This window comes from Hyla sarda, chromosome 8 (genome assembly GCF_029499605.1).
Source record: "Hyla sarda isolate aHylSar1 chromosome 8, aHylSar1.hap1, whole genome shotgun sequence".
NCBI classification, from domain to species: Eukaryota; Metazoa; Chordata; class Amphibia; order Anura; family Hylidae; genus Hyla; species Hyla sarda.
In genome coordinates, this window is record NC_079196.1 from 230859129 (window position 1) to 230881874 (window position 22746).

Genomic DNA, 22746 nt, shown 5'->3' on the forward strand with positions numbered 1-22746 from the left:
AAACCAATTTACCAACAAACCCTAAAGAGATTGTGTAGAGGATTCCTATTCATTTCTATTATTCTGGGAAATGTGTTCCTGGGGAGAAGCACAAGACAGACCAAAATAGGGGCACAGATAGGACTAGAATAGGAGTTTAGGTTACATAACTATTTTATTAGCATCTACGTCCCAGGAGATGTCAGAAAGTATTATGCATATTTGTATGTTTTATGTATTTATTTATTTGTTTTACACATTAATTGGCAGTAAATGCTTGGATGCAGATGTGTTTAGTAAATCCATAGGAAGTGACTGTAAACCTGGGATCAATATTTATCTATCTTAAGATAAGAATAGAAAGGAAATAATATAGGGGCGGATTAGATGGACCAGGTGATCTTTTTCTGTCATAAATCTTCTAAGTTTCTTAAGAAAAACTGTCATTGAGTATTTATATTTAAAAGGGGTACTCCTGAGGAAAACTTTTATATATATATATATATATATATATATATATATATATATATATATATATATATATAAATAAACTGATGCCAGAAAGTTAAACAGATTTGTAAATTACTTCTATTAAAAAATCTTAATCCTTCCAGTACTTATTAGCTGCTGGATACTACAGAAGAAATTATTTTCTTTTTGGAACACAGAGCTCTCTGCTGACATCATGAGCACAGTGCTCTCTGCTGACATCTCTGTCCAATTTAGGAACTGTCCAAAATCCCCATAGCAAACACATGCTGCTCTGGACAGTTCCTAAAATGGACAGAGGTGTCAGCAGAGAGCACAGTGGTCATGATGTCAGCAGAGAGCTCTGTGTTCCAAAAAGAAAATAATTTCTTCTGTAGTATCCAGCAGCTAATAAGTACTGGAAGGATTAAGATTTTTTAATAGAAGTCATTTACAAATCTGTTTAACTTTCTGGCACCAGTTGATTAAAAAAAAAAAGTTTTCCATGGGAGTACCCCTTTAAAGGCTTACTCCGGTCCCCAGCATCCGGAACATTGAGTTCCGAATGCTAGGTGCGGGCTTCTGTAGTCACGCCCGCCTCCTCGTGATGTCACACCTGCCCCCTTAATGAAAGCCTATAGGAAGGAGGCGCGATGGCTGTCACACCCCCTTTCCATAGACTTTCATTAATGGGGCAGGTGTGACGTCTCGAGGAGGCGGGCGTGACTACAGAAGCCCCCACCCAGCGTTCGGAATTCAATATTCCAGACGCTGGGGATGGGAGTAAACCTTTAACCTCAATATCTATGTATTTTTCAGAAATTTGTAAATTTCCTACGGATGAATGAGTTCAACTTTGGCTCCCCGAAACAGGTAAGGAAGTGATAAGTGATGAACAACATAGGATTCCTGATGTTGAAGTCCACAAAATACAAAATCTATTCTATTCACACACTTTAAAGGGGACCCGTGGTCTCTTAAAAAATTGATTCAGGTTAATGAATAGACAGGCAAGGTTAGGGGGGCCGTTCAGGAGATACAGTGCTCTGTACTCCATCTGACGGTTTAGCTCCTCCTTCAGATGGGTGAGGACCTTATTATACTGTCCAGTGTCCGCTGTGTGATGTAGGACATGGCTGATAGGATTAGCCCTTTTAGCGACTTAAAGGGGCACTCCAGTGGAAAACTTTATTTTTTAAATCAACTGGTGCCAGAAAGTTAAACAGATTTGTAAATTACTTCTATTAAAAAATCTTAATCCTTCCAGTACTTATTAGCTGCTGAATACTACAGAGGAAATTATTTTCTTTTTGAAACACAGAGCTCTCTGCTGACATCCCGAGCACAGTGCTCTCTGCTGACACCTCTGTTCACTTTAGGAACTGTCCAGAGCAGGAGAAAATCCCCATAGCAAACATATGTTTACAAGAAGAGAGCTTCGAATTTAGAAAAATGCTAAATTTTCAATTTTTTCATCAAATTTTGAAATTTTTCACTAAGAAATGATGCAAGTATCGACAAAATTTTGCCAATAACATAAAGTAGAATATGTCACGAAAAAACAATCTCGGAATCAGAATGTTAGGTAAAAGCATCCCAGAGTTATTAAAGTTTAAAGTGACAGTGGTCAGATGTTCAAAAAACGCTCTGGTCCTAAGGTGTAAAATGACCTGGTCCTTAAAGGGTTAAGGACCCTTAAGGACCCATGACATACCGGTACATCATGGGTACGCTCCCGCTCTATAACTCAGGGCCACGGCGTGGCCCCGCATAATTGCGGGTCAGGCCCGGCCTCTAACACTGGCCAGGACCCGTGGCTAATAGCGAACAGCACTGATCACGGTGCTGCGCGCTATTAACCCTTTAGACGCAGCGTTCAAAGTTGAACGCTGCATCTAAAGTGAAAGTAAAACCATGCCGGTTAGCTCAGGGAGCTGTTCGGGGTGTCCGCGATGAAATCGCGGCATCCCGGACAGCTTACAAGACAGCCGGAGGATCCCTACCTGCCTCCTCGCTGTCTGATTGCTGAATGACTTCTCAGTGCCTGAGATCCAGGTATGAGCGGTCAAGTGGCAGAATCATCGATCACTGGTTTCTTATGAGAAACCAGTGATCAATGTAAAAGATCAGTGTGTGCAGTGTTATAGCCCCCTATGGGATAACAATGATCAGTGTAAGAGATCAGTGTGTGCAGTGTTACAGTCTCCTATGTGATAACAATGATCAGTATAAGAGATCAGTGTGTGCAGTGTTATAGCCCCCTATGGGATAACAATGATCAGTATAAGAGATCAGTGTGTGCAGTGTTATAGTCTCCTATGGGATAATAACGATCAGTATAAGAGATCAGTGTGTGCAGTGTTATAGGTCCCTATGGGATAAGAATGATCAGTATAAGAGATCAGTGTGTGCAGTGTTATAGTCTCCTATGGGATAACAATGATCAGTATAAGAGATCAGTGTGTGCAGTGTTATAGTCTCCTATGGGATAACAATGCACAGTATAAGAGATCAGTGTGTGCAGTGTTATAGTCTCCTATGGGATAACAATGATCAGTATAAGAGATCAGTGTGTGCAGTGTTATAGTCTCCTATGGGATAACAATGATCAGTATAAAAAATCAGTGTGTGCAGTGTTATAGTCTCCTATGGGATAACAATGATCAGTATAATAGATCAGTGTGTACAGTGTTATAGTCCCCTATGGGGAATAAAGATCATTTAACCCCTCCCCTAATAAATGTTTGAATCACCCCCCTTTTCCCATAAAAAAAAAAAAAAACTTTGTAAATAAAAATAAACATATGTGATATCGCCGCATGTGGAAATGTCCTAGTTATAAAAATATATAATTAATATATAATGAATAAAAAGCGATCAATAAGTCCTATCAATGCAAATATGGTACCTATAAAAACTTCAGAACATGGTGCAAAAAATGAGCCTTCATACCGCCCCATACGTGGAAAAATAAAAAAGTTATAGGGGTCAGAAAATGATAATTTTAAACGTATAAATTTTCCTGCATGTAGTTATGATTTTTTCCAGAAGTGCGACAATATCCAACCTATATAAGTAGGGTATCATTGTAACCGTATGGACCTACAGAATAATGATAAGGTGCTATTTATACCGAAAAAAATAAGCCACCATATGGATTTTTAGGTACAAAATTGAAAGAGTTATGATGGTAAGGAGGAAAAAACGAAAATGCAAAAACGGAAACACCCCGGGTCCTTAAGGGGTTAAGGACACAGCCTAATTTGAACTTGAGGACACAGGATATTTAGATTTCAGTTTTTTTCTCTTCACCATCTGAGAGCCATAACTGTTTTATTATTCCATCCAACAGACCAATTGTACTTTGTAATGACACTTAATTTCACTTTTACATAAAATGTGCAATGCAATCAAACAAATATCATTTCTGGTGTGGAATTGAAAAGAAAATTGCAATTTTGCTTATTTAGGGAAGTTTGTATGCGGTGCATTTTACATTTTGCACTTTATTGTGAGTCAATTTGATTAAAACAATATCGATATTTACATACTTTCTATTATTCTACTAAAAAAGCTAAAACATTTTTCAACAAAGTAAGAAAATTTAAAATTGCCCTATTCTGACCCTCTATAACTTTATTTTTTCCCGGATAAGGTAATTTTTTGCATTGTGATCTACAGGGTGGGCCATTTCTATGGATACACCTTATATACACCCTATATACTCTATACAGTGCGCCATTTCTATGGATACACCTTATATACACCCTATATACTCTATACAGTGCGCCATTTCTATGGATACACCTTATATACACCCTATATACTCTATACAGTGCGCCATTTCTATGGATACACCTTATATACACCCTATATACTCTATACAGTGCGCCATTTCTATGGATACACCTTATATACACCCTATATACTCTATACAGTGCGCCATTTCTATGGATACACCTTATATACATCCTATATACTCTATACAGTGCACCATTTCTATGTATACACCTTATATACACCCTATATACTCTATACAGTGCGCCATTTCTATGGATACACCTTATATACACCCTATATACTCTATACAGTGCACCATTTCTATGGATACACCTTATATACACCCTATATACTCTATATAGTGCGCCATTTCTATGGATACACCTTATATACACCCTATACACTCTACACAGTGCACCATTTCTATGGATACACCTTATATACACCCTATATACTCTATACAGTGCGCCATTTCTATGGATACACCTTATATACACCCTATATACTCTATACAGTGCGCCATTTCTATGGATACACCTTATATACACCCTATATACTCTATACAGTGGGCCATTTCTATGGATACACCTTATATACACCCTATATACTCTATACAGTGCGCCATTTCTATGGATACACCTTATGTACACCCTATATACTCTATACAGTGCGCCATTTCTATGGATACACCTTATATACACCCTATATACTCTATACAGTGCGCCATTTCTATGGATACACCTTATATACACCCTATATACTCTATACAATGCGCCATTTCTATGGATACATCTTATATACACCCTATATACTCTATACAGTGCGCCATTTCTATGGATACACCTTATATACACCCTATATACTCTATACAGTGCGCCATTTCTATGGATACACCTTATATACACCCTATATACTCTATACAGTGCGCCATTTCTATGGATACACCTTATATACACCCTATATACTCTATACAGTGCGCCATTTCTATGTATACACCTTATATACACCCTATATACTCTATACAGTGCACCATTTCTATGTATACACCTTATATACACCCTATATACTCTATACAGTGCGCCATTTCTATGGATACACCTTATATACACCCTATATACTCTATACAGTGCACCATTTCTATGGATACACCTAATATGCACCCTATATACTCTATACAGTGGGCCATTTCTATGGATACACCTTATATACACCCTAAATACTCTATACAGTGCGCCATTTCTATGGATACACCTTATATACACCCTATATACTCTATACAGTGCACCATTTCTATGGATACACCTTATATGCACCCTATATACTCTATACAGTGGGCCATTTCTATGGATACACCTTATATACACCCTATATACTCTATACAGTGCGCCATTTCTATGGATACACCTTATATACACCCTATATACTCTATACAGTGCGCCATTTCTATGGATACACCTTAATAAAATGGGAATGGTTGGTGATAGTAACTTCCTGTTTGTGGCACATTAGTATATGTGAGGGGGGAAACTTTTCAAGATGGGTGGTGATCATGGCGGCCATTTTGAAGTCGGACATTTTGAATCCAACTTTAGTTTTTTCAATAGGAAGAGGGTCATGTGACACATCAAACTTATTGAGAATTTCACAAGAAAAACAAATGATGTGCTTGGTTTTAACGTAACTTTATTCTTTCATGAGTTATTTACAAGTTTTTCTTTGTTTACAGCCATTGACATGTCGTCGAGGTTAACATGTGAGGAGCGGATAGAAATTGTGTTGATGTCTGGTGAGCGCAGTAAACGGGTCATTGCAGCAGATTTCAATGCAAGACACCCTACGAGATCACCCATCTCCCATGCTACAGTTAGCAAACTGCTTGCTAAGTTTCATGAAACTGGTTCAGTGTTGGATTTGCCAAGATATGGACACATGAAATCTGTCACTAATGAAGAAACATCCGTGGCGGTCCTAGCTTCATTCAGCAAGAGCCCACAGCGTAGCATTCGCCGCATGTCACTGGAGAGTGGCATTAGTCGAACATCCCTTCGGCGGATAGTAGCTACTCACAAATGGCACCCTTACAAACTCCAGCTACTGCATCTCAACGAGGATGACCCAGATCGGCACTGAATTTGCAGAATGAGCAAAACAAAAATGTGCACAGGCCCCTCAGTTTCTGCAGAAGATTTTGTTCATTGATGAGGAAACTTTTATGTGAATGGTGAAGTTAACAACAAAACCCCCGCTATTGGTCTGACACTAACCCACATTGGATAGATCCCCCCAAGACTGTTGGAAGACAAAAAATGTATGGTCTGGTGTGGTATATGGGGTACAAAGATAGTGGGGCCATTCTTCATCAATGGAAACCTCAAGGCCACTGGATATGTGAAATTGCTCCATGATGATGTGTTTCCCTCTTTATGCACTGAAGCTGCACGTTCCCTGAGTTTTTCCAGCAAGATGGTGACCACCACATTATGGGTGTCAGGTCCGAGCATTCCTAGATGAACAGTTTCCTGGAAACAGGATTGGTCATCGTGGGCCAGTTGAATGGACCCCAAGGTCTCCCGATCTGACCCCCTTAGTCTTTTATCTTTGGGGTCATCTGAAGGCAATTGTCTATGCTGTGAAGATACGAAATGTGCAGCACCTGAAACTCCGGATACTGGAAGCCTGTGCTAGCATTTCTCCTGCGGGGTATATAGTAGTATATAGCAGTGTATACGGATATTGGAAGCCTGTGCTAGCATTTCTCCTGCTGTGTATATAGTAGTATATAGCAGTGTATAAGGATACTGGAAGCCTGTGCTAGCATTTCTCCTGCGGTGTATATAGTAGTATATAACAGTGTATATGGATACTGGAAGCCTGTGCTAGCATTTCTCCTGCGGTGTATATAGTAGTATATAGCAGTGTATACAGATACTGGAAGCCTGTGCTAGCATTTCTCCTGCAGTGTATATAGTATATAAAGCAGTGTATACGGATACTGGAAGCCTGTGCTCGCATTTCTCCTGCGGTGTATATAGTAGTATATAGCAGTGTATACGGATACTGGAAGCCTGTGCTAGCATTTCTCCTGGGGTGTATATAGTAGTATATAGCAGTGTATACGGATACTGGAAGCCTGTGCTCGCATTTCTCCTGCGGTGTATATAGTAGTATATAGCAGTGTATACGGATACTGGAAGCCTGTGCTAGCATTTCTCCTGCGGTGTATATAGTAGTGTATATAGCAGTGTATACGGATACTGGAAGCCTGTGCTAGCATTTCTCCTGCGGTGTATATAGTAGTATATAGCAGTATATAGAGAAGAGGGTTGCATTGACAATCCAACACAATGGGCAGAGCATTGAACACATTTTATAAGTGGTCAGAAACTTGTAAATAACTCATAAAAGAATAAAGTTACGTTAAAACCAAGCACATCATTGTTTTTCTTGTGAAATTCCCAATAAGTTTGATGTGTCACATGACCCTCTTCCTATTGAAAAAACAAAAGTTGGATTCAAAATGGCCGACTTCAAAATGGCCGCCATGGTCACCACCCATCTTGTAAAGTTCCCCCTCTCACATATACTAATGTGCCACAAACAGGAAGTTATCACCAACCATTCCCATGTTATTAAGGTGCATCCATAGAAATGGCGCACTATATAGAGTATATAGGGTGTATATAAGGTGTATACATAGAAATGGCGCACTGTATAGAGTATATAGGGTGTATATAAGGTGTATCCATAGAAATGGCGCACTGTATAGAGTATATAGGGTGTATATAAGGTGTATCCATAGAAATGGCGCACTGTATAGAGTATATAGGGTGTATATAAGGTGTATCCATAGAAATGGCGCACTGTATAGAGTATATAGGGTGTATATAAGATGTATCCATAGAAATGGCGCATTGTATAGAGTATATAGGGTGTATATAAGGTGTATCCATAGAAATGGCGCACTGTATAGAGTATATAGGGTGTATATAAGGTGTATCCATAGAAATGGCGCACTGTATAGAGTATATAGGGTGTACATAAGGTGTATCCATAGAAATGGCGCACTGTATAGAGTATATAGGGTGTATATAAGGTGTATCCATAGAAATGGTGCACTGTGTAGAGTGTATAGGGTGTATATAAGGTGTATCCATAGAAATGGCGCACTATATAGAGTATATAGGGTGTATATAAGGTGTATCCATAGAAATGGCCCACCCTGTATAGTTTACAGTGATACCCCTTTTGTGTATATATGTGAACTTTTATATGTATATATATATATATATATATATATCATATTTTTTTTTTTCTGGGTGGGGGGGGGGGGGGTATGAGATGATCGAATATCTTCAATTTTTGACTTTGGTCAAATAATCTTGACATTTCCACGTGTGGTGATACCAGGTGTGTTGAATTATTTTGTCTTAACATTTTTCTTGGTCTTTAGGTGATTGGGAATAGAAAAAGTATATTAGTAGAAAAATAGAGTATAATAGTAGAAAAAAATAAAGTGTGGTTGTGTATTATCTATAAAATATTTATTTATTATACACACACTAGGTCAAGATCTCAGGGCCCTTGTGGTCCATTTTCCGACACTCCATGACTAGACTATATCGCTATATAAGGCAATTGGACTTTCACTTTTACTTGCGGAAAAATAGCCCCTTGATGGGATCTATGAGTCGTCCTATTTTCCAGAGACAATGGTCCATCAAGCTCAACCTGTATCCCTATTGTGTCCCTACTGTGTTGGTCCAGAGGAAGCCCCCCCCCCCCCCCACCCTTTAGGCTGAGGCCAATTGCCCCATGACAGAGGAAAAATTCCTTCCCTGCTCCAATATGGCATCAGAATAAATCCCTGGATAAACATCCTGTCCCATTAGATCTAGTATCTATAACTTATAAGTTGTAATTCTTTTTCGGTTTTAGTTTTACCAGTGTTTTATTATTTAGCACATCATTGTGCATTTTATTTCCATGTCCCCAGTACATAACCTCCCATTTATCCACATTTGCCATTTCTCTGCCCAATCCAGCCTGGAGTATATTGTATATTCTGGTGCATCTGGTTGATATTCTTTGTTTGTTTTCTGACCCTTCCTCCTCTATTAATTACGCTCCTGACATTATATTGTACTTTTATCCCTACAGATGTATTTCTCTTTGAAAAATGTCACAAACAAGAATAATATCACCAAGAGGCTGGACATCTTCCTGGAAAATGTGGTACTACAAATAAAATATGATCATTCAGGGTTCACAACATTTTTATGTATTATAGATTTTTATAGATTATAAGTAGAGATGAGCGAACTTTTGAAAAATTAGATTCGGCCGATTCGCCGAATTTTCCGAAAAAGTTAGTTTTCATCCAATTTTTTTTCCGGCGAATCTATATTACAAAAGGCTATTTCTAGCCTACCTACAGCCTCTATAGGGGTATAGAACACTTTTCTCTGTCCTAAAACGCATATGGAGTGTGCTGAAGTAGTGAAATAATACTGTTATTCAGAATAGCATGCAGATTACCGGCATCGCTCTTAGAATCACTGTCGCACAGCAGCACAATGACAGAGCCTGGTGGTGGCATCAGTGTCAGGAGTCCATATAGTGACTGAATGACACAGCGTGGAGGTGTTGATAGCATGAGGAGACCATATAGTGGCAGAATGACACAGTGTGGAGGTGTTGGCAGCATGAGGACACTAAATAGTGGCTGAATGACAAAGCGTGGAGGTGTTGGCAGCATGAGGAGACCATCTAGTGGCTGAATAACACAGCGTGGAGGTATTGGCAGCATGAGGAGACCATTTAGTGGCTGAATGGCACAGCATGGAGGTGTTGGCAGCATAGGGACACCATATAGTGGCTGAATGGCACAGCGTGGAGGTGTTGGCAGCATGAGGAGACCATATAGTGGCTAAATGACACAGTGTAGAGGTGTTGGCAGCATGAGGAGACCATATAGTGGCTGAATGACACAGTGTAGAGGTGTTGGCAGCATGAGGAGACCATATAGTGGCTGAATGACACAGCCTGGAGGTGTTGGCAGCATGAGGAGACCATATAGTGGTTGAATGACACAGCGTGGAGGTGATGGCAGCATGAGGAGACCATATAGTGGCTGAATGACACAGTGTGGAGGTGTTGGCATCAGTATGAGGAGACCATATCGTGGCTGAATGACATAGCGTGGAGGAGTTGGCAGCAGGAGGAGACCATATAGTGGCTGAATGACACAGCAGGGAGGTGTTGGCAGCATGAGGAGACAATATAGTGGATGAATGACACAGCATGGAGGTGTTGGCGTCAGTATGAGGAGACCATATAGTGACTGAATGACACAGCGTGGAGGTGTTGGCAGCATGAGGAGACCATATAGTGACTGAATGACATAGCGTGGAGGTGTTGGCAGCATGAGGAGACCATATAGTGGCTGAATGACACAGCGTGGAGGAGTTGGCAGTAGGAGAAGACCATATAGTGGCAGAATGGCGCAGCGTGGAGGTGTTGGCAGCATGAGGAGACCATATAGTGGTTGAATGACACAGCGTGGAAATTCCCAGACCCAGGCCCAGCAGCGGCATCAGTAAACAATATATTGCCTGAATTACACAGCCTAGAGTTGGCTGATGCATGAGGAGACCATTGAAATGTCTGATTTTTTAATTTGAAATTTAAATCAAAATTTGATTGTCCCGGACACCAGCGTGTGGGTACGAAGGACCAAATCCAGCAAGCCCCCACAGGGCTCATGTGGCCGTGAGATGTAGGCGCAACGTCTCCATTGTCCTGACCAGCCATTGTTTCCAAGACTTTTCACCAAGGCAAACCATGTGAAGAACAGCGTGACACCACTGTGCCCTGCACACATGGTATGCTGAAGGGCCACTGAGACTTGTCCGGGCAGTGGAGGCTTAGGACACAGTGGATAATGTGGAGGCAGAGTCGCACACTGTCACAGGACCAATGGGCTGTAGCAGGAAGCAGCATGAGTACACACCAGGGCTTCACAATCCCTAAGAAAAATTAACCATTTTTGAAATATTTGAAGAAGATTGTGGATAGCCGGTGCTACCTATGAGAAAATTTTAATTTCCCAGACCCAGGCCCCACAGCAGCATCAGTAAACCATTTATTTCCTGTATGACACAGCCTGGAGTTGGCTGATGCATGAGTACACACCAGGGCTTCACAATCCCTAAGAACGACCATTTTTTATATATTTGAAGAAGATATAGGACATCCTTGAGGTGGCTGAAGCAATGGTAAGCCACTATGGATCACACACATAGGAAATAGGTCCATCCAAAGAAGCAACAAGTAAATGCTTCGAGGATTTTAATTATTTAACTCAAGATCACCTGATAGCAGATTCTAGACTATACAGTGTCTCAATGACGCAGCCTGGAGTTGGCTGATGCATGAGTACACACCAGGGATTCACAATCCCCCCAAAAAAACACAACATTTGTAGAAATTTATGAAGAAGACTTTTGGATAGCGGGTGCTACCTATGAGAAAATTTGAAATTCCCAGACCCAGGCCAAGCAGCGCCATCAGTAAACCATATATTGCCTGAATGACACAGCCTGGAGTTGACTGATACATTAGTACGCACCAAAGCTTCACAATCCTTAATAAAAAAGACAAACATTTTTGACGAAAAATTTTAACGAAAATTTAGGACAGCAAGTGCTCTCTATATATTACCAGAATGACGCTGCCTGGAGTTGGCTGATGCATGAGGAGACCATTGAAATGTCTGATTTTTTTTAATTTGAAATTTAAATCAAACTTTGAGTGTCCCCGGAACCCAGCGTGTGGGTACGAAGGACCACATCCAACAAGCCCCCACAGGACTCATGTGGCCATGAGATGTAGGCGCAATGTCTCCTTTGCCCTGACCGGACCTTTTTTTTTTTTGTACCTTTGTTTAAGAACAAGCACATATCCAAGAGTCCAGAAGAATCTATAATGCAGGATGGTGGACCACAAAAAGACTTTCTTCTCTAAAGTAATGTTTTCTGAAATAAAGAAGCAGAGTTCATCCATCTTCGTATTATTTTTGAAAATTTTAATTAAAAAAATCGCACACAACAAGCGTTCAATGGTGTAATGGTTATTATTCTGGAAAATTCAAGTTTATTACTGAGAAAATTATCAGAAAATTTGAAAAAAACACTACCCAAGAGGGTTTAATAACCCCATACATTGCACCATGAATGTTGAAATTTTAATTAAGCATGTATGTATCTATTTTACAAATCCTAAAATTAAAGGCCCAGGATTAAAGACACAGGAAGTCAGGAGTAGGCATCAGCAGTACCCAAATGGCTTTCCTAACCCCTTTCATTGCACGATCAATTGCGAGATTGAGCAATAACAGGTGTGTGATGCCCTCAGATGTCCGAGGCTGCACGCGCGCAGCACTGAACGGGCCAGCGTGTGTCTATCTTTCACCGACAGGTGCGGGTAATCAGCTCAACTCCGTTCGTGATAGGGATCGGGGATTGCAATTATTTGCCATAAAAGAAGAATTCCAACTAATTGCGGGTCATAAGCTCAGGTTCATTAGGTCCCTGCCCTTTGTACACACCGCCTGTCTCTACTACCTAGCATTAAGCATGTGTTAGCTACTTCCAAAAATGAAAGGCCCAAGGCCAGAAGCATCAGTGAGGCAAGACGTTCCTGAAAGACACAGGATGAGTCAGGAGCAAGCATTCACAGTACCCAAGAGGGTTTCATAACCCCTTCACTAAAGATGAATGGTGAAATTTGCATAAAGCATGTATTTAGCTACTGCTAAACATCCAAAAATTAAAGGCCCAAGGCCAGAAGCGTCAGTGAGGCAAGTAGTTCCTGAAAGACACAGGATGAGCCAGGAGCAGGCAATGGCAGTACCAAAGAGGGTTTCAGAACCCTAATTGATAACCAAAGAGGGTTTCAAAAACATAATTGGGAAGTGTTGGTGTAGCAGCATGGTCAATCTACTCTGAGGCATCTGGCATTGGTGGCTGGAAATCCTGGCTGATCCATCCCTGATTCACCTTGACATGTAGGAGTGGAATTACGTCGTTCATGGCGCAGTTCAGGCGACTTACAAATAATGTGGCTTCCTCAAAGGGCGTCAGCAAATGGCAGGTGTCACGTATGAGCTGCCACTGGTTGACATTGAAGTTACACAGGGGAGTACTCCTATCTGCTTGGATCATCAAGAAATCGGTGATGGCTTTTCTTTGTTCGTATAGTCTGTCCAACATATGGAGGGTGGAATTCTAACGTGTGGCAACTTCACAAATAAGACTATGTTGTGGGATAACGTACTGACACTGCAACTCAAGGAAGGTGTGCTTGGCGGTGTACGAGTGGCTGAAGTGCAGGCACAGTTTCCTTGCCATTTTCAGGATGTTTTGCAAATGGGGTGAAGACTTGAGGAAGTGCTTGACAACCAGATTCAACACTTGTGCCATGCAGGGCGCATGTTTCACACTTCCTTGTCGCAGCGCGGATACGATGTTCTTCCCATTGTCGGTCACCATGGATCCCATTACCAGATTTCGTGGAGTAAGCCATACTTGGATTTCTTTGCGAATAAATTTTTGCAGTTCCTCCCCTGTGTGACTCCGTTTGCCAAGGCAAACCATGTGAAGAACAGCTTGACACCACCGTGCCCTACACACATGGTACGATGAAGGGTCACCGAGATTTCTACATGCAGTGGAGGCCGAGGACACAGTGGAGGATGAGGACGCGGAGTTGCACACTGACATAGGACCAACTGCCTGAGAGCGAGAGCGTGGAGGAGGAAGCGGTGTGACCTGTCCAAGTTGCTGTTGTAGCTGTGCAGGAACCACATTTACCCAGTGGGCCGTAAAAGACAAGTATTGTCCCTGCCCATAGTTACAGCTCCACACGTCGGCGCTGCCGTGCACTTTTGAACACACCGACAGGCTCAAGGACTGGCCCACCTTCTCTTGTACAAACTTATGCAGGGCGGGTACTGCCTTCTTCGCAAAGAAATGATGGCTTGGGACTCTCCACCTCGGCTTGGCACAAGCCATCAATTTCCACCACTTGAAAAGGGAGGGACTGCAGCACCAGCAACTTGGACAGGAGCACATTCAAAAACTTCTGCGGCGTTGGATGAGTGGGCGCATACTGTTGTCTCTTGGACATGGCTTCGCCGATGGATTGTTGACGAAATGGCTGACTAAAAGCGGGAGAAGCCGAAGCGACAGAAGGAGGGTTTGACACACAGCTCCCTTCGGCTGAGGTGGTGGAGCCTTGGCTGGATGAAGGAGGGAGCGGATGGCCACAGGGTGATGCAGCAGGCTGGACCACTACATCGGAGCCACGGTTCCGGTTTTCCCAGGCTGCTTTATGGTGGGGAAGCACGTGTTGACGCAGGGCTGTGGTGCCGACATTGGGACCCTGGCCATGCTTCACCTTCTGCCGACAGATCTTGGATGTGGCTACATGAACTTCCTCCGGATGCCTGATGAAAAACTGCCACACCGCCGAGTAGCTGATTTTCCCACCAACAGTCCCCACTAATTGACTGCTACTGGCACCGTCTCCAGGAACCCCTGTTCCACTACCTCCCGGAAATGTAGGCTGCCGCGAAGCAGGTGGTCTCCCTAGGACACGATTGGCTCCAGAATTTCCACTCCTGCCACCATGCTGACTGCCAACCGTGCTACCGCCTTGCTGGCTCAACTGCTGTCTTGAAGGCCACCTGCAACTCTCTTCTCCTGATGATGATGAAGTCCCTTCTGCACCCGGCTCCCAATTGCGATCGGCTTCATCATCATGATCAACAGTTGTCTGCACGTCACTGATGTCCTTCTCAGGTTCCCCAAAAGTGTCTTCTTCAGGACCCTGAACCCTGGCAACACCGCCTCCCACGTCACTCTCTCCGCATCACTACTTGGCCTCTATTAGATCGTCTTCAGTAAATAGTGGAGCTGAACCCACAGCATAAGATACTTTTCTAGGAGAGGGAACAGCATAGGACAAAGGCAATGGGAGGACAGGGACTGCTCCCGGGCCATGTCAACTGAGGGTTGTATATATCTAGAATAAAAGAGAGGCAGAGCTTCCCATAGGGCGGTATCGTTACAGATATTAGGAGCAGGGACAGTGAATAGAATACACTCAAAGGAACACTGCTCACCTGGTGTTGTTGTGAGAGAGCCACAACAACTATATGCACAGGGGTCACTCAAGACCAAAGTACTGGTGGTGCTGCTTCCCCGGCGTCGGTATGGAGGAACTCCGACTGATAGATATTAGGATGAATGATCAAGGAAAAAAAACCTGGTGCTGGTAGTGCAAACCACTGCAGGAGCTGTTTCTGGTAGGTAAACTTCTTTATTAAGTCGTGCAACAACGTTTTTCGAGGCCACAATGCCTCATCATCAGGTAAAATGGCTGGTAAAATGGCTGTTTTTTTTTAGCATGGTTATACGGTCACCACCACCTCAAAACCACCTCTAATATGAGTAGAAGATAGCCCTACAATGTAGCCCTAAATTCTGTATGTATCTCTTCTTTGTATATTGTACATAAGTAGACCCTGCTAATAATGTTCTCTCTTTTGGTTGTATTTCAGAAACTTGGAAACAAATTATGTACAGCCACCAACAGAGCATTGGGCAAACTTTATTTATTAAGTGAATCTTCTATACATTTTTTATTTTTTATTTCTTTAATTTTCTTAAAAGTTCATATTATTTTATGTACTGTTGAAGCATCCTCCCACACAGTCATGTATCTATTCCTATCTGGAATACAGCGGACAGTCACTATATACAGGTATCTTAATTATTCTGGGGGTTGCAGAATTCCCTGTCACGGCCGGGGAATTGAGGTTGAGTCAGGGGCAGCGGCGGCAGTCTTTGGCCAGTGCCAGTCTGCCTTGTATCTCGTATATGCAGGGCATATGTGAAAGCATTTGCCACTCTGCATGTATATACCTGTTGCCCCGTATATGGCCGTAGGTAATGAGCCATGCCAGCTCTATCTGCTATGGGCCCCATGCAAACAGAACATGGGATCGCCGATTAGTGATCGCTGTATACAGAAATTGTACCTTATGCACTACTGGATAAATTACCTATACAAATATGGCACCCGAGTCGCGCAGAGACACTACTGAGCATGCGTGACAAGCCATAGCCAGTACGTACGGGATGCTTCCCTTTACCAAGATGGCGCAGGCAGCGTCTTTTCCAGCAGTGCGCATGTCTGAACACCTGATACATGACTCATACAGTGATTGGATGCGCGCGATCAGCGTAGCCTGCCTCTGATTGGCAGTGCTGCTCTGACCTGTGCAATTACTTCCTTGCCCCGCTCTTTCAACGTGCTGTAAGCCCGCGAACATGCTCTGTTGGGTAAGTGCTTTTATGTGTATTATGTAAATATGTAAATATATGTTATGATGTATATCTCAAGTATCCGCCCACATTCACCTGCACTGGGAGGAACCATTAATGAGGAGAATCACTATTTTCACTGAACCACCGATGTATGGAGCACCATTGTATACCATACTATGTCTTCATTTTACACTCATGTTTGCAATTTTGTAATCACTGAATGTAATTAAACTGCACTGGGGGGTCACACAGTTGAGCTTGAGAAAGGCGACGAGGAGGTTGCAGAAACGTTGCTCTGTCTACACTGATGCAATAAACCACAAACTTTTTTGCACCGTATACCTTGTGTGCTGCTGCTTCTTAGGATTTATTTATTGGGATCCCTGAACCAAGGCTCCTACACAGCGTGCACCGGCTATCTGGATTACTTGATTGGTTGTGCTGCTCTCCTGGGAAATTTAGATAGATAGATATTTCTAAGGTCATGTCAGGGTATAAAGCAAACACGCTTTATACGGAAAAGATGAAATAAAAATATCAACAGACTCTTAGAAGATCCCCATGGAAGGGGGTTAATCTCATTGGAGGGTGTTTGTGTGTGTGTGTGTGTGTGTGTGTGTTGCAGGACAATAAACATTTTGTACCTGAAGGCATCAGAGGTGTAAATCCTGTAACATCTTCTAGTATTTATAATCTACTGAACTGTAGAAGATGATTCTCTGGGTCATGAATCCATTGATACATTAACTCTCATTTTTCACTTCCCACCTCACAGGATCCACCAGTAAATAATGTCTTAGAGATTACACCATCTGCAATGAGGTCAATGGTTGAGGATGAGATCAGATCTCTTCAGTCTGAGTACAGAAATCTCCTCCTGACCGACTCTGAGGACAAAAAGAAAAATCTCATAGAAGATCTAAAATCTGAACTAAAAAAGAAAATGGAAATGTTTTGCTCCAAATACTCTGAAAAGTACAAGGTAATGTTGGAATCATAGGTGAGTTTAAAAAACAACAATAATAATAATAATAAAAATTGCATTGTATGTATGACATAAAACATATTTTCTATTGGTTTTATATAAATATTTTCTACCATTTCTCCTCTGGAGCTGGTACATATCATAATACACTTTAAGCTACTGGATGCCGCTCTGTAGTAAATCGGTCAGATGGCCCAGTCTGCAGCCCTTCTCTCCTCAGAACTCATCTAAGATCAAAGCAGATTTGGTTTACGTATTATTATTGTGCTCATGCATGCAAACGTTACATTCGTTCTTGTATGATTGATATTAACCTCACTATAGCAGTTAGAAGTGTGCCATAAACCACATACGATGGCACGCATGCCCCATGGATGAATAAAATAAATAAGGGAGGGTTGGGAGGTGACTTGTGCCCTGCCTTGAGGTACAGGGGGCATTTTATACCCGGGGTCCTTGCACAAATGCAGCCTTACAGGTCTAACACTTGTGCTCATGGCTGCAAACCTTGCATGTTATTAGTGGCGTAGCTAAAGAAGTTGCAACAGTTGCTATTGTGACCGGGCCTCTTCCGCCATCACTAATTGTTGTCCTGGTCCCAAAGTGTAAGCGCCTCTGCCAGATGTTCCCGCCGGCAGCAGCAGAGTCCATATTAGGATCCAGGCTCCTGACATGTTGTGGGCTAGGCAGGGAAAGCGCAGCAGCATTATCATGTCCTGACTGTCAACCCCTGCCTTGCCACCAGGGCTGGAGTCGGCACCAGGCATCTGCCCCTGTGCCATTTTTTAAGTAAACTGAACCGGGGCAAGTTAAGGGCAACAGATATGACAGGCATGCCTCTGACGTCATGGTCCCTGCCCCAGCTGTTCCACAGAAGTAGGACATCCCATCGGCACAGAGAGCTCAAGGTGAGGAGGAGGATGACAAAGCAGTGGGGAGAGCTGAAAGAGGAGTATGGAGGATCACATAGGGTTTGGGTGAGGGGAGTTGGTTGGCAGAGGATTATGGAGGATTACAGAGGGGTTGGGGGAGTCAGCAGAGGATTGTGGAGGATAACAGAGGGGGTTAGAGGAGTGAGGAGAATAATAAAGGGGTTAGGTGGCAGAGAAGTTTGAAGAATAACAGAGGGGTTGGGGGACAGAAAAGTGTAAAAGCAAAGGTGACAAAGGGGTCTGGGGGACTTAGGGTCCTGGGGGGAGTGGGGTCTGGAGAACAGAGGGTCTGGGGGACTTAGGGTCCTGGGGGAGAGTGGGGTCTGGAGAACAGAGGGTCTGGGGGACTTAGGGTCCTGGGGGAAAGTGGGGTCTGGAGAACAGTGGGTCTGGGGGACTTAGGACTCTTAAGAAGAAGGAAGAAAATGCATCTGGAGATGGACTAAGGGGTCTAGGGGGACTTAGTGCTCATATACACTGCGGACATTATGCTGGCAGAATTCACTGTGGAAATCCACTTGCAGCAGAATACTATTATTTTCAATGGGATTCTCCTGCTTTGTGCACACTGTGGAATTGTTGCAGAAAATTCTGCCAGCAGAAAGGAAGTCCGTCCAAAGAATGAACATGTTTATACGTTGAGCAGAATTCTGCCAGACTTCATTGCTGTCGAAGAGACTGTGCACGTCCGTGTGGTCTTACTGATGATGACTTCGGTGGCACTTGCTGCAAGAGGACATTCCACTGACTGAATGTTTGCTGTGTGGACGAGCCCTTAGGGGACTGAGGGAGAAATAGAAAGATGGGTCTGTGAGGACTAAGGGGATTGGGGAAGAACAGTACAGGGGTGGGATTCTGCCATACAAAGAAGTGTTTAGCAGTGTTATTTTCAGGGGGCATAATGTCTGGCAGGGTTAAATTTTGATGACGCAGTTTGTGACAGGATTACATTGAGTATTGTCTTTATACAGAGAATGAGAATCTACTGACAAAGTACCAATAATGTCCGGGCTTCAGATTCTGCAGAGAGAAAGGTTAGAAGATAGGAGTTGTAGCTTTACAACAGCTGGAGAGCCACTTGAATTGAGGTGACTTTACTACTCCTGGGACCCCCAACAAAAAAAAATGCCTGCGCTTATTTTTGTTCCCAATCCAGCCCTGCTTGCCACTTTAATTGAGTGGAGAGGACGAGGGGCAGGGCCCACATAAGTCTCATCTAGGAAGCCGTGCCCTTTCTCCTCTAGTGTGGTGTGCGCAGCTGCCCTGCACTTGACAACTGACATGCCCTGCCCCTCCTCCTTTCCACTCAATTAAAGTGGCAAGCAGGGCTGGATTGGGACCAAAAATAAGCACAGGCATTTTTTTTTTGTGGGGGTCCCAGGAGTAGGACCCCTACCAAAATAAAATGGGCTGCATAGTCTAAAGTCACCTCAATTCAAGTGGCTCTCCAGCCGTTGTAAAGAGCGCTACCCCAGCCCGCCCGCCACACCCAATGCAACGGTTTACCCTTGGAGGATAGGGCACACTGTAAATGTATGGCACAGCAGCGCGTCACTTTATACACAGTGCTGTAAATTTACGGCAAGGCTGGGGCAGGGCACACATGAGCCCCACCAAGGAAGCCCTGGCATGAATGCTGAAGTAGTGTATGCATGGTGTAAATTCTATAGTAACATATGCATGGTATAAACTCTATCGTTGCATATGCATACAAACTCTATTATGACATATGCATGGTACAAACTCTATCATAGTGTATCCATTGTACAAACTGTAGTGTAGTGTATGCATGGTAAAACTGTAGCATAAGGTATGCATGGTAGAAACTATTGTAGTGTATGCATGTAGCAAACTGCCATAGCATAGGCATGGTACAAAGAATCATAGTGTATGCATGGTACAGAGTATCATAGTGTATGCATGGTACAGAGTATCATAGTGTATGCATGGTACAGAGTATCATAGTGTATGCATGGTACAGAGTATCATAGTGTATGCATGGTACAGAGTATCATGGTGTATGCATGTAGCAAACTGCCATAGCATATGCATGGTACAAAGTATCATAGTGTATGCATGGTACAGAGTATCATGGTGTATGCATGGTACAGAGTATCATAGTATATGCATGGTACAGAGTATCATGGTGTATGCATGGTACAGAGTATCATAGTGTATGCATGGTACAAAGTATCATAGTGTATGCATGGTACAGAGTATCATGGTGTATGCATGGTACAGAGTATCATAGTATATGCATGGTACAGAATATCATGGTGTATGCATGGTACAGAGTATCATAGTGTATGCATGGTACAGAGTATCATAGTGTATGCATGGTACAGAGTATCATAGTGTATGCATGGTACAGAGTATCATGGTGTATGCATGGTACAAAGTATCATAGTGTATGCATGGTACAGAGTATCATGGTGTATGCATGGTACAGAGTATCATAGTGTATGCATGGTACAAAGTATCATAGTGTATGCATGTAGCAAACTGCCATAGCATATGCATGGTACAAAGTATCATAGTGTATGCATGGTACAGAGTATCATAGTGTATGCATGGTACAAAGTATCATAGTGTATGCATGGTACAGAGTATCATGGTGTATGCATGGTACAGAGTATCATAGTGTATGCATGGTACAAAGTATCATAGTGTATGCATGGTACAGAGTATCATGGTGTATGCATGGTACAGAGTATCATAGTGTATGCATGGTACAAAGTATCATAGTGTATGCATGGTACAGAGTATCATAGTGTATGCATGGTACAGAGTATCATGGTGTATGCATGGTACAGAGTATCATGGTGTATGCATGGTACAGAGTATCATGGTGTATGCATGGTACAGAGTATCATGGTGTATGCATGGTACAGAGTATCATAGTGTATGCATGGTACAGAGTATCATAGTGTATGCATGGTACAGAGTATCATAGTGTATGCATGGTACAGAGTATCATAGTGTATGCATGGTACAGAGTATCATAGTGTATGCATGGTACAGAGTATCATAGTGTATGCATGGTACAGAGTATCATAGTGTATGCATGGTACAGAGTATCATAGTGTATGCATGGTACAGAGTATCATAGTGTATGCATGGTACAGAGTATCATAGTGTATGCATGGTACAGAGTATCATAGTGTATGCATGGTACAGAGTATCATAGTGTATGCATGGTACAGAGTATCATAGTGTATGCATGGTACAGAGTATCATAGTGTATGCATGGTACAGAGTATCATAGTGTATGCATGGTACAGAGTATCATAGTGTATGCATGGTACAGAGTATCATAGTGTATGCATGGTACAGAGTATCATAGTGTATGCATGGTACAGAGTATCATAGTGTATGCATGGTACAAAGTATCATAGTGTATGCATGGTACAGAGTATCATAGTGTATGCATGGTACAGAGTATCATGGTGTATGCATGGTACAGAGTATCATGGTGTATGCATGGTACAAAGTATCATAGTGTATGCATGGTACAGAGTATCATAGTGTATGCATGGTACAGAGTATCATAGTGTATGCATGGTACAGAGTATCATAGTGTATGCATGGTACAAAGTATCATAGTGTATGCATGGTACAGAGTATCATAGTGTATGCATGGTACAAAGTATCATAGTGTATGCATGGTACAAAGTATCATAGTGTATGCATGTAGCAAACTGCCATAGCATAGGCATGGTACAGAGTATCATAGTGTATGCATGGTACAGAGTATCATAGTGTATGCATGGTACAGAGTATCATAGTGTATGCATGGTACAGAGTATCATAGTGTATGCATGGTACAGAGTATCATAGTGTATGCATGGTACAGAGTATCATAGTGTATGCATGGTACAGAGTATCATAGTGTATGCATGGTACAAACAGTCGTACCATATGCATGTTAAAAACTATTGTAGCATAAATCATGGTACAAACTAGGGAAGCATATGCATGGTACAAATTACTGTAGTGTATGAATGATACAAACTAACGGAGTGTATGCATGGGTCAAACTATAGTAGCGTATACATGCTAGTAGCGTATACATATAGTAGCATACATCATAAAGCACAGCATATGCATGGTACAAACTGTTGTAGCATATCCATTGTACAAGCTATCGTACCATATGCATGAAACAAATTCTATTGCAGTGTATGCATGGTACAAACTACTGAGGCATATGCAT

General features: G+C 42.3%; 1 protein-coding gene across 4 annotated transcripts in view; it reads left to right on the plus strand.

Annotated features, from left to right (window-relative positions):
- Nucleotides 1–22746, plus strand: part of LOC130284955 (RING finger protein 112-like) — a 228822-nt gene that overhangs the window by 82630 nt on the left and 123446 nt on the right. For all 4 annotated transcript variants that reach the window (XM_056535938.1, XM_056535939.1, XM_056535940.1 and 1 more), the window contains 3 exons: nt 1267–1320; nt 9385–9459; nt 17392–17598. In XM_056535938.1, coding sequence (XP_056391913.1) covers nt 1267–1320; nt 9385–9459; nt 17392–17598 — 336 coding nt within the window. The remainder of the gene's footprint in view (nt 1–1266; nt 1321–9384; nt 9460–17391; nt 17599–22746) is intronic.